Source organism: Echeneis naucrates, chromosome 5 (genome assembly GCF_900963305.1).
Source record: "Echeneis naucrates chromosome 5, fEcheNa1.1, whole genome shotgun sequence".
NCBI lineage: Eukaryota > Metazoa > Chordata > Actinopteri > Carangiformes > Echeneidae > Echeneis > Echeneis naucrates.
Genome location: NC_042515.1, coordinates 13318553 through 13333430, shown reverse-complemented (window position 1 = coordinate 13333430; position 14878 = coordinate 13318553). Strand labels below are relative to the sequence as shown.

The 14878-nt window shown below is 40.3% G+C and overlaps 2 protein-coding genes across 4 annotated transcripts; both read left to right on the top strand.

Moving 5' to 3' along the window:
* Positions 1 to 134: 134 nt before the first annotated feature.
* emc3 (ER membrane protein complex subunit 3) lies at positions 135 to 3491 on the top strand. Of its 2 annotated transcripts, none has more exons than XM_029502280.1 (9): positions 135 to 430; positions 717 to 888; positions 986 to 1043; positions 1228 to 1321; positions 1562 to 1666; positions 1795 to 1876; positions 1966 to 2045; positions 2486 to 2568; positions 2649 to 3491. In XM_029502280.1, the coding sequence occupies exons 2-9, from the start codon at positions 734 to 736 to the stop codon at positions 2775 to 2777; spliced, it is 786 nt and encodes a 261-aa protein (XP_029358140.1). In that variant the 5' UTR covers positions 135 to 430; positions 717 to 733; the 3' UTR covers positions 2778 to 3491. The 2 variants fall into 2 exon arrangements, with proteins under 2 accessions (XP_029358140.1, XP_029358141.1); XM_029502281.1 differs by having other exon boundaries at positions 619 to 888.
* Positions 3492 to 3884: 393 nt separating this feature from the next.
* Positions 3885 to 13759, top strand: usp4 (ubiquitin specific peptidase 4 (proto-oncogene)). 2 transcript variants are annotated; one of them, XM_029501314.1, is made up of 22 exons: positions 3885 to 4036; positions 5302 to 5429; positions 5546 to 5676; positions 5813 to 5939; positions 6103 to 6248; positions 6718 to 6779; positions 6936 to 7082; positions 8124 to 8241; positions 8347 to 8520; positions 8616 to 8774; positions 9188 to 9412; positions 9503 to 9586; positions 9716 to 9810; positions 9908 to 10090; positions 10510 to 10736; positions 10888 to 11109; positions 11218 to 11288; positions 11385 to 11500; positions 11602 to 11751; positions 12457 to 12560; positions 12952 to 13040; positions 13212 to 13759. In XM_029501314.1, the coding sequence occupies exons 1-22, from the start codon at positions 3885 to 3887 to the stop codon at positions 13332 to 13334; spliced, it is 3033 nt and encodes a 1010-aa protein (XP_029357174.1). In that variant the 3' UTR covers positions 13335 to 13759. The 2 variants fall into 2 exon arrangements, with proteins under 2 accessions (XP_029357174.1, XP_029357175.1); XM_029501315.1 differs by lacking the exons at positions 8616 to 8774; positions 9188 to 9412; positions 9503 to 9586; ... (8 more) ...; positions 12952 to 13040; positions 13212 to 13759 and adding an exon at positions 7533 to 7647 and having other exon boundaries at positions 3892 to 4036; positions 8347 to 8485.
* Positions 13760 to 14878: the final 1119 nt, after the last annotated feature.

Below are 14878 nucleotides of genomic sequence, written 5' to 3'. Positions count from 1 at the left end.
TTAAAGAAGATAAAACTGTCCCATGTTACACCTGTCCCTGCCCCACCGTACATGTCCTCTGAAGGCCCTTCGGAGGCCCCGGACAGGCGCTTCCTCCATCACCGCCAGGTGGCACTGGAGTCCCGGAGCCGGAGACGCGGGTGAGCAGCAGAGGCAGAAATCCGCTCTCATCCCTGGAGTCAACACCAAATCGCAATGGCCGCGGCAGGAGATATGAACTGAGAAGGAGCATTTCTGTCTCTGACCAAGCTCACAGGAACCCGCATGGTTTGCTCGTCTCTCGGGGGGGAAGGACGCAGAGAGCGGAGGCCGCTGCGCTGAGACGGTGCGGCTGCTCCGGCCAGCGGTGACCCGGCCATCAGGAAGAGGAAGGTAGCCAGCTGGCTAACCAAACATTGGACGGCCACGACCATCAGCAGAGCTAACCGCGGTAATTCTCCATTGGGTTGTGCCTGTTGTTGTTGTTGTTGTTGTTTGTTTTTTTTCGCTGTTGTGTTTAACACAATAACGCGTATAAAATGGAGCTTTATGTTGCTTTGTGCGCTCGGTGTTGATTAATGTTATCTGGCGCTGGCTAGCTAGCTGCAGTCTGACAGCCCATCCCTCTGTAATTCCCAGGCTGGACTCAGCTTCCTGATTTACCTCCACACACTAAATAAACCGCACTGAAGCTGTGTGCTGAGCGGGACTCTAACCCTGTGACTGTGACTCCTCAGTTGATCCATCAGGCTGAATGGCGGAGCCAGAGCTTCTGCTGGACTCCAACATCCGACTGTGGGTGGTGTTGCCCATTGTCTTCATCACCTTTCTGGTTGGGGTGATACGGCATTATGTCTCTATTCTGCTCCAGAGTGACAAGAAGTTGACCTTAGAGCAGGTGTCTGACAGGTAGGCTTTAATTGTTAGGTTGATCATGTTTGCTTTTTTTAATAATAATAATAATAATAATAATAAGTTTAATACATTTTTTCATTTCTCATTCCAGCCAGGTTCTTATTCGGAGCAGAATCCTTAGAGAAAATGGAAAATACATTCCTAAACAGGTATAATTAAAAAAAAAAAAATCTGTCAATTTGTTTTTTCACTCTCTCCAACTCATGTGAAAGCTACTTTCTGAGGTGTAAAAAATATAGTTATATAACGAGTATAGAACTAGTGGCTTTTGCATATATTTATTACAAGTGCAGTGTGTAGGACTTTCTTATTGAACATCCATCTTTCTTTCAGTCCTACTTGATGAGGAAGTTCTATTTCAATAACCAAGAAGATGGATTTTTCAAGAAGACCAAGAGAAAGGTTGTTCCGCCATCTCCAATGACAGGTAATGCTTTTAAATTATGAACGTGATGCAGTCTTAAATACTTTAAATCTACAGTCACATTTCATGCAGCCTATGACAAAATGTGTCATTTGATTAAATATCATAGGAATGTAGGCTAGTATTATAAAGCGCATTAAACCTTTTCCTTTGGCCATGTCCACCCATAAATTAGTAGCAGAGTTCCATGGCAAAAAAACCTACAAGTCATTTCAATCTACAGCTTGTTGAATCTTTTGACAGATCCCAGCATGCTGACGGACATCATGAAAGGAAATGTCACCAATGTGCTTCCCATGATCCTCATTGGAGGCTGGATCAATTGGACCTTTTCAGGATTTGTAACAAGTAATTATCTCACTGCTTTGCAGACCTTTTACCTTATCATACAGAATGTAGTATGCTCAACAACAATTTGTATATGTTGCTAACATAAAATTCTATATTGAGTTCTTTCTGTTCACTCTCTTAATCAGCTAAGGTTCCCTTCCCTCTCACTCTGCGCTTCAAACCCATGCTGCAGCAAGGAATTGAGCTGCTGTCATTGGATGCTTCTTGGTAAATTAATAAAACTATATATATATCATTATGTATTACCCTCACAACATTAGTGTGTGACTTTGTCATTTGCTATGTTTGCCATCTAGGGTGAGCTCAGCGTCATGGTATTTCCTGAACGTGTTTGGACTACGAAGCATGTACTCATTAATTCTTGGCCAAGATAATGGTAATTTTTTTAAATATAATGTTAAGTGTTTTTGATACATCAGATCATAAAGTTTTATAATTACAGGGGTGTTTTATCTACCCTCACAGATTATCAGAAGATTCAGTAGTAATAGAAACCTGTCATATTCCAAATAGCTAATTAATTCACTCTATAATATTGTTCAATTGAGCTGGAACACTTTTTTGTTAATTTTATTATTATAATTGTTTGTCGAACATCCAAATGATACGTGATTCCAATTAACAGTCTTAGAATTGTTTTCAATTTGAGCCTGCAATGAACCGTCAAATCATCTCTCATGAATCATGTTGATTCACAAATTAGTTAAGTGATGACTTCCAAAATCTGTATCCTAACTTATGGCTATAAAGAGTTTTGTTCTCAGATCACTTTGCACACCTACATACTGTTTCTGTTATGCATTGAAATTTCCACAGGTGCAGATCAGCCAAGGATTATGCAGGAGCAGATGAGTGGTGCTGCCATGGCCATGCCTGCAGATACAAATAAAGCTTTCAAGGTATATATTAATGTTACCATGATTAGTTAAAGAGATTGTGCTTTGCCAGTTCTACATGTGATGTTTGTCCTTGACCTCAGGCTGAATGGGAGGCACTAGAGCTGACTGACCATCAGTGGGCGCTGGAGACTGTAGAGGAGGATCTGATGAGCAGAGAGCTGGACTTTGATGGGATGTTTAGCAAAGAGCTACCAAGCGGGATCTTCTGATGGCCTGGTCACGTCTACTTGGAGCCTTCAATTTGAATTTAGATCATTGCAGGGATTTGTCTTTGAACAAAGACACAGATGGGACAAATCCCTCCATGTTATGCAAAGTTTACATTCACTTATTTGTGGTCTTTGTCTATTTCACATGTATTACATTTTCATTCCTCTCCATAAAGCATCTGAAATGACTCAAAATACACTGGTCCTGCTGCTGTCTCACGCATACTGGCAAGCATTGTTGCTCTTTTCCACCTTTGAAATCGGGAAATGGTTTGGGAGAGATTAAGTTGTTTGTTTGTTTGTTTGTTTTTTGCTTACTGAAAATACATTATTACTAGCTTTCAACTGTATGCCATCATAATGCTTTTAGGTTGTAAAATGTGAACTACGTAGTGCTTCTTTTTGTCTTATGTCATGCACAGCTAGATGAGCTGTCTCCACTTCCACATGTCACATCATGTTAAGCAACTAGGATGTAGTACCATTTTATTGGTGTGAATGATGTTTTATTAAACTTTTAACAGTCATGAAAATTTCCTTTATTAGATAATAGAACATCTGCATCACCTTGCCCTGAAGTCAGAAGTATAGAACCAGAACTGATGAGTTCTTGGCAGAGATCTTGTTTGTGATTGAGATGATGTGTTTGACCAGTATGTAGACGGTTTATTTTGTAATGTAACTCCCCTGTGTTTTGTACAGTATAAATCCTGTTTTGACTAAACACCCGGTTTGATTTGTTGCGAAGCACTCCAACACCTGAAAAAAATAACACACAGGAGCAATGAGACAGATCTCTCAGTCAGCCCTAATGCCTGGGATTTTACTCAGGTGAAGTCAGAGCTGAGCCGTTAATGCCCCAAATGATGGAGTCACAACAACATGCGGATGTTTCTGTTTTCATTGAGAAGACGTGGCAATTTAACGCCACTTTAGCATTACCGGCTGTTTTTTGCGGTGATGATGATGATGATGATGATGATGATGGGGATGATGGGGATGGTGACAGGATGAGTGCACCAGCAGCTTTGCTCCGCTGTGAGCTGCTCGCGTTTCCCGAGTGCGTCTTTTCCGTCCGCGCGCTCCCGATACCGGCACATTCGCTGCATGATGGCCGAGGGAGGCGGACCCGAGTCGGGTGGCGCGGCAGACTCCGACTCGGAGCCGGTGGCCGCACAAATGCCAGCCCCTTCTACCGAAAGCCAAAAACAAACTATCGGCTCACTTTTGAAAACAACTCTTCGAAAGGGCGACGAATGGTAAGCAGCGACCAGCGCTACCTGGCTGTTTCAGTTGGCGTTAGCTTGCTAGCGTTAGCTTGTAAGGAACAGGAAATGCTAGCATGCTAAAACTAGCAAGCTAACGTCGCCGATGCTTACAGGTACGAAAACGAAAGCGTCTGTGGTACTGATATTGGTCAGGTTTAACAAGTTAGCATGCTAGTTGCTGAGCCGACTAGTTCCAAACAGCGTCTATAATTTTTCTGTCAACGAGTGGCGCCTGTCGGGACAGCTATCGTCGTTGGGCGTGATCATCGATCAGACTAACGTGGCTCAATTGTACAATACTTGACGTTAATGCCTGTTTTGTGACAAGTTAGCTGACGTTGGCTGATGTGGTTGATAGTCGGCTGGTAGATTAGGCCCTGGATGCAGGAGGTGCACTCCGCTGCCGCTCACACCGGCTCATTGCTAGATTAATAATCAGGACCCGGGCCCAGTGACAGATTTGCAGTGCATTTATAAGGATCAGTAACCCGAGTTATCTTACTCACATTGAGGAGGCCTGGGCACAGTAAAGCCAGGTGACTATAAGACTCATCGTGAGCAAAGCTGTATTATTACAGGAATCGAAACAAATAATCAATTAAAATTTCAGTTGTCTTCTTTGTTGATAGGAGTCGGCATCTAAAGGGGAGATATTATACCTGCCAGGAACTAGCTGCGTTGCTAACAGGTTTCTGTTGCTGTGGAAATCAAGTCAGTAACTCCTTATGGGGGGTGTTTACTTTATATCTTAGATAAGAATAAACTACGGCCCCGTGGTATATACGGTACATTATCACTGTTGTACAGCATGGGGGTATTAGCTCAAGGTTCAAGACCAAAGATCCTCTACCTCATTGTGACCAGAACATATCAGCTTTGTGGCTTTGAATACATTTTGAAAGTGGCAGCACAAACATGTTAAGAGTTCAATGACTCAAGATCTTACTAGGTTTATATTTGCTTATAAGCCTATTAACCAAATGAGATCTTGATCTTGAGATTAAGTAAAACTAGCTTGCTGTTACTATATCTGCAAATGCTAAAACAGTGTGGCGTTGCATAATGTTCTGGGTTGGTATCAGCTGTTGTTTCTCAAACCCCATGTTTTTTATAATCTTTTGATAATTTTGGGTCATTGCTTGACATCCTGCATGTATCAAGTAACGAAAACTTATTTTTACAATATAAATGTTTTAAGCACAAAGATCAAAGTGTCATCAATTTGTCATTCATTGCTATAAAACATTTTATTTCAGGTATCTAATAGACAGCCGGTGGTTCAAGCAATGGAAGAAGTATGTTGGATTTGACAGTTGGGACATGTACAATGTTGGAGAGAGAAGCCTTTATCCAGGACCAATTGATAACTCTGGGTTGTTTTCAGGTAAAACTGATTTTTCAAGATTAGTTGGTTGTTACTTTTGGGAACACCAAAACACCTTATAGATTTAAAAAGTAAATTCTTCCAGCCTGTAGTCAACATTTTTTCCCCCCATAAAGACCAGGATACTCAGGCCCTGAAAGAGCACCTTATAGATGAGCTGGACTATGTCCTTGTACCAACTGAGGCATGGACTAAGCTTGTAAGCTGGTATGGGTGCCTTGATGGCCAGAGGCCCATTGTCAGGAAGGTAATGCTGTTGGAAATCTTTTTTTTGTTTGTTTGTTTTGTTGCTCTTTTTTTTCCCTTTTAAAATGTATTTATTCATTCATTTATTTCAGTCATTCACTTATAGACCTCTCATAAATGTCTTCCTTCTTCTTTAGGTGGTTGAACATGGCATGTTTGTCAAGCATTGTAAGGTGGAGGTCTATCTGCTGGAGCTAAATTTGTGTGAGAATGACAACATGGACAATGTGATCACACGTCATTTCAGTAAAGCTGATACTATAGGTGAGCGTTTACATAAAAGTTCAAACTAACTTTATTTTGGAAATAGTTGGTTATTTACACTTGACTTAAAAATGTATATATACAATTTTACATTAAATGGGTTTTGCATTAAAAAGCAAGCAGGAAAGATAGTAAGTCAGTCTCACAAATTCTCTTTCTTCAGATACTATAGAGAAGGAGATGAGGACGCTGTTCAATATCCCTTCAGAGAAGGAGACTCGGCTCTGGAACAAATACATGAGCAACACCTACGAGCAGCTGAACAAGCCAGACAGCACTGTGCAGGATGCTGGTCTCTTCCAGGGCCAGGTAGCATATAGTTTTGTAATAAAGATAACATTTAGATCACTGATAATTTGTCTTCCTCTTTCACACATCCCAGAAGTATACTGGAACCGATTGTGCATACATAATTGGTTTACAGACTATAAGTAATGAGAGGAGTCTATACAGAGCATAATCCCTGAAATTAATTACAGATTTATCTATCAAGTTATTTTGGGCAGTTCTTTATAAGGGTGTACCAGAAAGGATAGGTTTTTCAGATTTAAGTTAAGTTAATGAAAGTGTTGTTCTGCAAGGGTAATGGAGGCTATAGTAAGCATTTGGTGTCACCTTTACACAGTCACAGTTTCTGTCCTGGCAGAAGTAAATCATGGCTAAGATGCAGTCATTCTTTATATATTTTGTTCTTTCTCCAGTTTCTGCAGTTACTGATGTTGGTAGCATTTGCACATGTATCAGCTCAGCTCTCACTCTTTGCTCATTTTCCCCATAGGTGCTTGTGATTGAGCGCAAGAATGAGGATGGCACGTGGCCCAGACAAACTTCCCACCCCAAGTAAGAAAGTAACAGCTTTTTTTTTATGTCTTGTATCTGAGAATTGGAGTTTTAGCATTTGACTAGATATATTTAGGGTGAGGGTAACCTTTGAAAATTTTTGTGTGTTATAGCAATGGGCTTTTCATAAAAAATGGCTTTCTTTATGTTTCCCAGATCCAGTACAACCCCATCCAGGAATTTCACTACCTCCCCAAAATTATCCTCCAATTCATCAGCTAGTATCTCCTCAACAGTAGCCAACGGAGACAGTAGTTGTAGCCCTGGATATACACTTAACAACACCACCTCATCTGGCAACAGGCAAGAGTTCTTTTGTTTGACCTCTACACACCCATCCACAACCACAGGATACTGTTCTTATCTTACATGTGAATTGATTTTAATGTGTCACTGTTTCCCACCTTTCTGTTGTATATTAATTTTCTCTGCTTTCTAATGCACATTGTGTATCACCTAGAAAACCAGTGCATGTGAACATGTTGAAAGAAGGCTTGTGCTTGATGAATACATAAATTAGGGTGTAGCATTCACAAAGTTTTAATCATGCTGCATGAAATCCTGTGGCAACTTGGCGTCATTACAGCACTTTGCTCTGGATGGAGCTCACTACTGCATAGATCTTAAATAAGATTACTTGGGAATTGATTGTTTTTGAGGTTTATTAGTTGTTCAGTTGAATAGCATTAGTTGTTAATCATGAATAACACATGGTGCTATAAGACAGCATAAAAAAGTTTGTCTTTTTTTCAGGGTTTTTGGATACAATAGATACTGTAGTACAAAAAAATCATATCCAGAACAAGGCATTACATTCAGATGGGAAATAAGATGTAAACTTGATGACCAGTGTCAACTTGATGAAATGGTAATTTCTTTTTATATTCTCTTGAACTGTGGGAAGAGATGGTTTGACACTTAAAGCGGCATTTTTCCCATTCACGTTTAAATGCAGCCTTAGTAGAAAAAAGTCTACAGCATACTGCTATGTATGTGCTTCAGACATAGTATATAATACTGTGTCTGATGTAAATATAAAGTAAAAGTTTGGACCTTTGACTGCATTTCTATTTTATTATACCTCATTCTATAAAGCAAAAGGCAAATCTATTATTCCATGTGTAATAGGCAGGTGTAGTCCATGATCTGCAGAATTAGTGAGAATTTTTAAAATGCAAGAGTGTTTAGTGATCCTAAGATTAGGTCATATAAATGGTTGACACTTCATAGAAACATAATAACTGTTAAGTCCAAGACATTTAGTCTGGATATTGTGTCCATGTACGTAACTACAAATTACATAGACTAAAGGACAGAACAATAACAGATCTGATACTCCAACAGACTGGGGGGCTACAATTCATACAGCTCTTCCTACAACTACAGAGAGTCACAGTCACAGCCTGGCCTGTGTGGTCTCAGTAATTTGGGCAACACATGCTTCATGAACTCTGCCCTCCAGGTAAAAAAACATGTTTAAAGTCAATTTCACTAAAGAAAGAAGCAGCTATCATGTGTTATGGTATTAATATCACATAATCAATGTTTTTCTATCATCTTCCACCAGTGCCTGAGTAATGCATCTGCACTCACAGAGTACTTCCTCAATGACCAGTATGAGGCAGAGATTAACCGAGAAAATCCCCTGGGAATGAGGGGTGAGATTGCTGAGGCCTATGCTGATCTAGTAAAACAGATGTGGCTGAGCCGCAGCAGCTATGTGGCTCCACGAACCTTCAAAGTGAGTCAAGTCAAAAAAAAAAAAAAAAAACATACCTCAAAACAATGTGTATAAGAACTGACAATAGGTAATAAAACTGACCTTTTTATTTCCAGACCCAGGTTGGGCGGTTTGCCCCCCAGTTTTCAGGCTACCAGCAGCAGGACTCGCAGGAGCTGTTGGCCTTCCTTCTGGACGGCCTCCATGAAGATCTGAACCGTGTCAAGAAGAAGCCTTATCTTGCCCTGAGGGATGCAGAGGGCCGTCCAGATGAGGTAAAGCACACACATAGTTTATGTTATGCTCTCTTTCAGACTGTGGGATTTTTATGGTTTTCTTTTCAAGGACATTTTGACTCTCAAAAAGGTAAAAAAAAAACAAAAAAAAACTCAATACTGTTCAAACGGTGTTGGAATATGAAGCCACTTAAATGTCTCTTGTTTTTAGTTTTATGAAATGAATATCAAAAGATGACTGCTAGATTGTGACAACTAGACACAGCAAAGAAATTTCTTTCAAACCTTCACATTTTTGGCCTTCATCTGTACTGTGTAAAGAAACATGAGCACAAATGGTTTGAAGATTTTGTTTACAATATCAATTAATATGAAGTTGTAAACTTTTCATTTTGTATTGAGTTTTTTATGTGGCGTCTTAAAGTTTTCCTCCATTGGATCTGCAATTACAGATTGTTGCCAAGGAGGCTTGGACAAACCATCGCTTGAGAAATGACTCTATAATAGTTGATATTTTCCACGGCCTCTTCAAATCCACTTTGGTGTGCCCTGAATGCTCCAAGGTATCTGTCACCTTTGACCCTTTCTGCTACCTCACACTGCCTCTGCCCATGAAGAAGGACCGTACTATGGAGGTTTTCCTGGTGCGCTCTGAACCTCAGTCTAGACCAACACAGGTGAAGTGGAACCAAGCTCTATAGATAATATAAAAACTTGAGCAAAATAATAAGGCCGTCCACTAACTGAAGGCAATCTGTTTTTGGCAGTTTCGGGTGGTGGTCCCCAAACTGGGTACAGTGACAGACCTCTGTAGCGCCTTGTCCAAACTTAGTGGAATTCCTCCAGAAAATGTAAGAACTTAATTTAATTTCTTTTACACCAAAATTAATGAAATAACATTTTCATAGTTTCATAGTTTTTGCCTTAAATTTAAAATGAAAATAGACAGCTCTAACCTTGTAATTCTCTTATCTTTTTAGATGGTGGTAGCAGATGTTTACAATCACAGGTTCCATAAAATTTATAGACGGGACGATAGCCTCAACCAAATCATGGAGAAAGATGACATCTTTGTGTAAGTCTTGTTCTTCACCAAAACATGAGATGTCTGGATTCAGTCACTGTGGTTGCTGTTTTGATATATGTATTTGCAATGTCAATGGTCTTTGCAGATATGAGGTACAGGAGGAGGACAGTGAGAGGATGAACCTGCCTGTATATTTCAGGGAGCGCCACTCCAAGCACGCTGGAAGCTCCACTAGCACCATGCTGTTTGGCCAGCCTTTACTCATCACCGTGCCCAGACACAATCTCATCGCAGATGTACTATATGACATGATCCTAGAAAGGATTGGGTAAGGTCTTACTTTGTGGGTAAGAGTGATGCTAATTTTCCAAAAAAGTTGTTCAAATGACACACAATTTGTTGCAATCAATTTTAACCAAGAGCAGTGGTTGTATTTCATGAGCTACTGGTCCTGATGTAGCTGAAAATCAGGCAGTTAGGCAAAGTGATTGTAAATGGAAAATGTTGTTCTGTTCAGTTTTTCCCCACATTCAACAAATGTTGAAAATTCAAATCTAAAGATAGCTCTAGTGGATAACAAGGAATAAAACTACATTTAAGTGTAACAGTTTGAATAGATCCAGTATGAAAAGAGGAGGTGGAAGAAATAGTACAAAACAAAAAGGAAGGAGCAGATTTAAATGACATTTTTATCATTCAGGCCTATACGGTGATATTAATGAATTTCTTCTGGTCTCCCCACTGTAGGCGCTATGTAAAACACACCCAGAGCCCCAGCAGTGAAAGTAGGGCTTCAGCCTCAGCCACCTTTGCCAGCTGCAGCCAGGCTCCCGAATGTTCCACATCGTCTAGTCTCAATGCCAGCCTGGGTGGCTGTGGCAGCCCCCTGTCAGATGGAGCCTCCTGCAGTGCCAGCTCCAGTAATGGCAGCAACTACTCAGGGACCTGCAATGAAACCAATGGGCTATATGATGGTAAAGAGTTAACATCACATTACAAATAACATCAATCGAGAAATATTGAACAGAGGGGCGTTGTCTTTCAGTATATATTCTATAGCTATATTGGGGAAGAATGCTAAGTAAATTTAGCCATGAGAAATAGCTTTTGTGGTTGTCTGTTCAGGTGAAGAGGAGGCCATGGACCATCAGGTGAGCCCAGATCCAGAGAATGGCCAATCTGAAGAGGAGGAAGAGGAAACCTCTGACTTAGAAAATTGTTCTAAAGGAGACACAGCCAAGCTGTGCTCTTCACCAGCCAAGCTCTTCAGTTTCAGTGTGGTCAACTCATACGGAACGGCCAATATCAGCCCGCTGCCTTGTGATGGAAATGTCCTGAAACTTAATCGTCAGTGAATCTTTATTCAATTAAAATAGTCAGTGGCATAAATTCATGGTTTTATTTCTCAAAAGCACTTTCTCTTAACATGACTCATTGTACCTCTTTTTTCTGCAGCGCATTCCACTGTGGCTATTGACTGGGACTCAGAGTCAAAGAAACAGTGTTATGATGAACAGGAAGCAGAGGTCAGTGGGTTGATATTCATCTAGCATCTCTGTGACAGGTTATGCAAACAGTTTTTTTTAAATATATATATCTATATGTGTAAATATTGCTTGTAGGCCTATGAGAAGCATGAGAGCATGCTTCAGCCCCAGAAAAAGAAAGCCACTGTGGCTCTGAGGGAATGCATCGAGCTCTTTACTACCATGGAGACACTTGGAGAACACGATCCATGGTAAGGATTCACAACTACTACAACTATCTAATTCACTGTCAACCACCCCCTTCTTTTTTTGAATAGTAAAAACATATAAATCCAGTGTTTGTTATCTGCAGGTATTGCCCCACATGTAAGAAACACCAACAGGCCACCAAAAAGTTTGACTTGTGGTCGCTGCCTCGCCTTCTTGTAGTTCACTTGAAACGTTTCTCCTATAACCGGTGTTGGAGGGACAAGCTGGACACTGTGGTGGACTTCCCCATCAGGTATACAGCCCAGATTTCTTATTACGTATCATGATGTGTTTTAAACTCACTATTACAGGAAAGAAATGTCAATTCCAACAAAATTAGACACTGAGAGGCACTGAGAAACACAGCATTGTTAACAGGAAGTTTACACCAGAGGGAGCTGTAGTCTGAAATTCACAGAACAAACTGGTTGTAAGATATGACAGACAACAACTTTTTATGACATGGACTCTTGACTCAGAACTAAAATCAAATGCCAAAGAACAATCAGACCTGTGTTCTCACTGTTCTTCTGCTGTGACTCTTACTAATACTGTCAATGTAGCTCCATGAATCATTAACCCCCAGTTCTCAAATTACAATTGTTCCTGTGTGTTTTAAAATAGAGAAGTTACCTCAGGGTTATGTGGCATATCTGCTGCCCGTCTCACTCTTGGCACTATAAGCAGGACATACAGACTTCTTTTGAGGAACTTGATCCACTTGAAACCAGGAAGCAGAGAAAATATTTCAGAATTTTTGCTTTAAAAAGTCTGGCTCAGGCTTAGTATGGGTGGTTTAAAGATAGACCCAAATCCTGTGTGTTTCATATCAGTATGACTGTAAAGGAATGCACTGTTTACTGCTGTGTTTACATTTTGTTTATTCTACAGCTCTCTTCTCATGTGGTGAGACGAGAGCTTGCAGTTCCCTTGTGATTAATGGTACTGTCTTTGTCAGGGATCTGAACATGTCCGAGTTTGTGTGTGACCCTAAGGCCAGCCCTTACATATATGACCTCATTGCCGTGTCAAACCACTATGGAGGAATGGGAGGGGGTCACTGTAAGTCACTGTTCATTTTTTCCCTCCTCTCGCTGTCATTTGAATTATTTAAATAATACCATGTTTTCCTCTGCAGTGGAAAATACAGGCCATTATCACACCTCATCAACACACCATAAACAGCAATTATTAACTTTATTTTTTGTCCTTTTGCTGATGTAGTTTGTTTAGTCTTCAAAGACACACAATATATGTCTCAACAGATGGTGTGCTGAACACCAACTGTGTCTCCATGGACATTGTAATCAGTTAAAGTTTAATAAGGCAAAGAGCCTCAAACATCATTATTCTCTGTGGACTCTGCCAAGTTTTTTGTCTCTTGTCAATCCAGCCATACTCTGTCTCATGTATTTTTTGTCGCTTTGTTAACACTTTCCCTTCTGTCTGGCAGACACAGCTTACGGCAAAAACAAAGTGGATGGAAAGTGGTATTACTTTGATGACAGTAGTGTCTCGTCAGCCTCAGAGGACCAGATCGTGGTGAGTAATGAACCTGTTTACCCTGTAGTTCACACCCCTTCTTTTTTTTTTCTTTTAAATTTAATGCCTGGTGTTTGATAGCTAGGAACTGAGCTTTCTTGGCTTTACATCCTTGGTGTAGAGTATCGTTTATTTTTGTACGGTAATCCGATTCTCATTCTTCCCTTTCAGACTAAAGCAGCCTATGTGCTGTTTTATCAACGCAGAGATGAGGAAGCCCCCTCTAAACCTCAACCTTCAGCCTCGCTGGGAGGAGCCCCTGAAGCAGTTGACGACCACATGGACACAAACTGAGGAGCCCTGATGTGAAGGGACACGCACTGAAATGCATACAGCAAATAGAGACACTTGGACACACACACAAAACTACTTTAGTGACAGTGGACTCCACAGACTTAACGTTATTAATCCTACCTTCCCCGTATTTCAATTTTTTTTTTCTTGTATGTTGTCAACTAGCGCTAACAGCATTGACAGCAGAGTGACCTGAGAGACTTCTTCCCTTGCAGCAGGTGGCTTACTGATTTCTGAAAATAGTTTACTAGTCTGGAACAAAGAAGAATGAATATAAATATAAAGATCCTCCCACAGGATGAACAGAATGTTAGATGTGCCCTCAAATACGCAGATAAACAAATGTTGCTGTTGCCCACAACAACAGTCTGAAATATGAAGAAAAAAAAAAAAAAAAGCCAAATGCTTAACTTGTTTCAACCAAAGCTTCTCAAGTTATTTTATGATAAAAATTACCAACCAGACATTTGCAAGATGACTGGCCTTGTGCCTAGATTTATCACTGATCTCACTGTGCTGAGGTAAATGCAAACTCAACAGTGTGTTATGTGCACAGAACAGTACATGATGTGTGAAGAGTTTCTGTGACCTTTAGCCACCAGTGTAGATGGATTAAAGAAGGGGATCCTGCTGGTGCAGACTAGCTGTGTTAGTTGGCCTCCAAGTTTGCTTGGTCCACATTACAATCTAAACCACAGAGGGGATGTCTCATTTCAAGGTTTTCAACATCTGGGTCCTGACAGGAGTTGTGGCATAAGCTGTTGTTTTTTTTTCTCCAGCTTTGCTCTTGATCAGTCATCTTATTTTTTTTTTTTGCTCATTGACACACAGCATGGGGCTCTGCTGTCTGTTGGAACCTAAACTTATGAGAGGAGTCTTACCCTGCTAAGAAGTTTTTTTTTTTTTTTTTTTTTTTTTCCCCTCCCTTTTTTTGTAATCACAATGCGAAAGCGGCCTTTTGATTCCTGCAACCTGACTAAAAAGGAGGCACTTTGAATTCTCCATGAGTACTTTATGTACCTGCTTCTGCTATATCTAGACATTACAGAATTGTATGGTTTGGCCTTTAGCATTAAGCATTATGGTCTGTCATACACTTCCAGATCATTTTAATGTGTCTTTTAAGCATATATGATTGCTGCCTGATTGGATCCCTAGCTCACCTGCAATGGCTTGTCCTTATTAGTCTTGTACATTCATGCAGCTCTGTATTGAAATGGCTATGTTATTTGATCTTTGATCTTTAAAGCACACTGAGTCAAGCAAAATAAACTAGTATAAAAGGGGTGCTTTATTCATGAAACTTGAACTTGCTCCTGGTCATGAGAACATTTTATGTCATCAGATGGGGGCAAGATTAAAAAATACCTTAATGCCATTTTGAGCCAATGGTTTTCCTTCCAGTCATCTTAGTACACTGCTCAGCTGGTAGCTGTCTCTGGTAATAGCATAAGATAACAATCATGTTTTTATAGGCACAAAATTATCCCAGTTATCTTCAGCACAGTCATGACAGACATCTTGAGTGTGATCAACCAATAAGA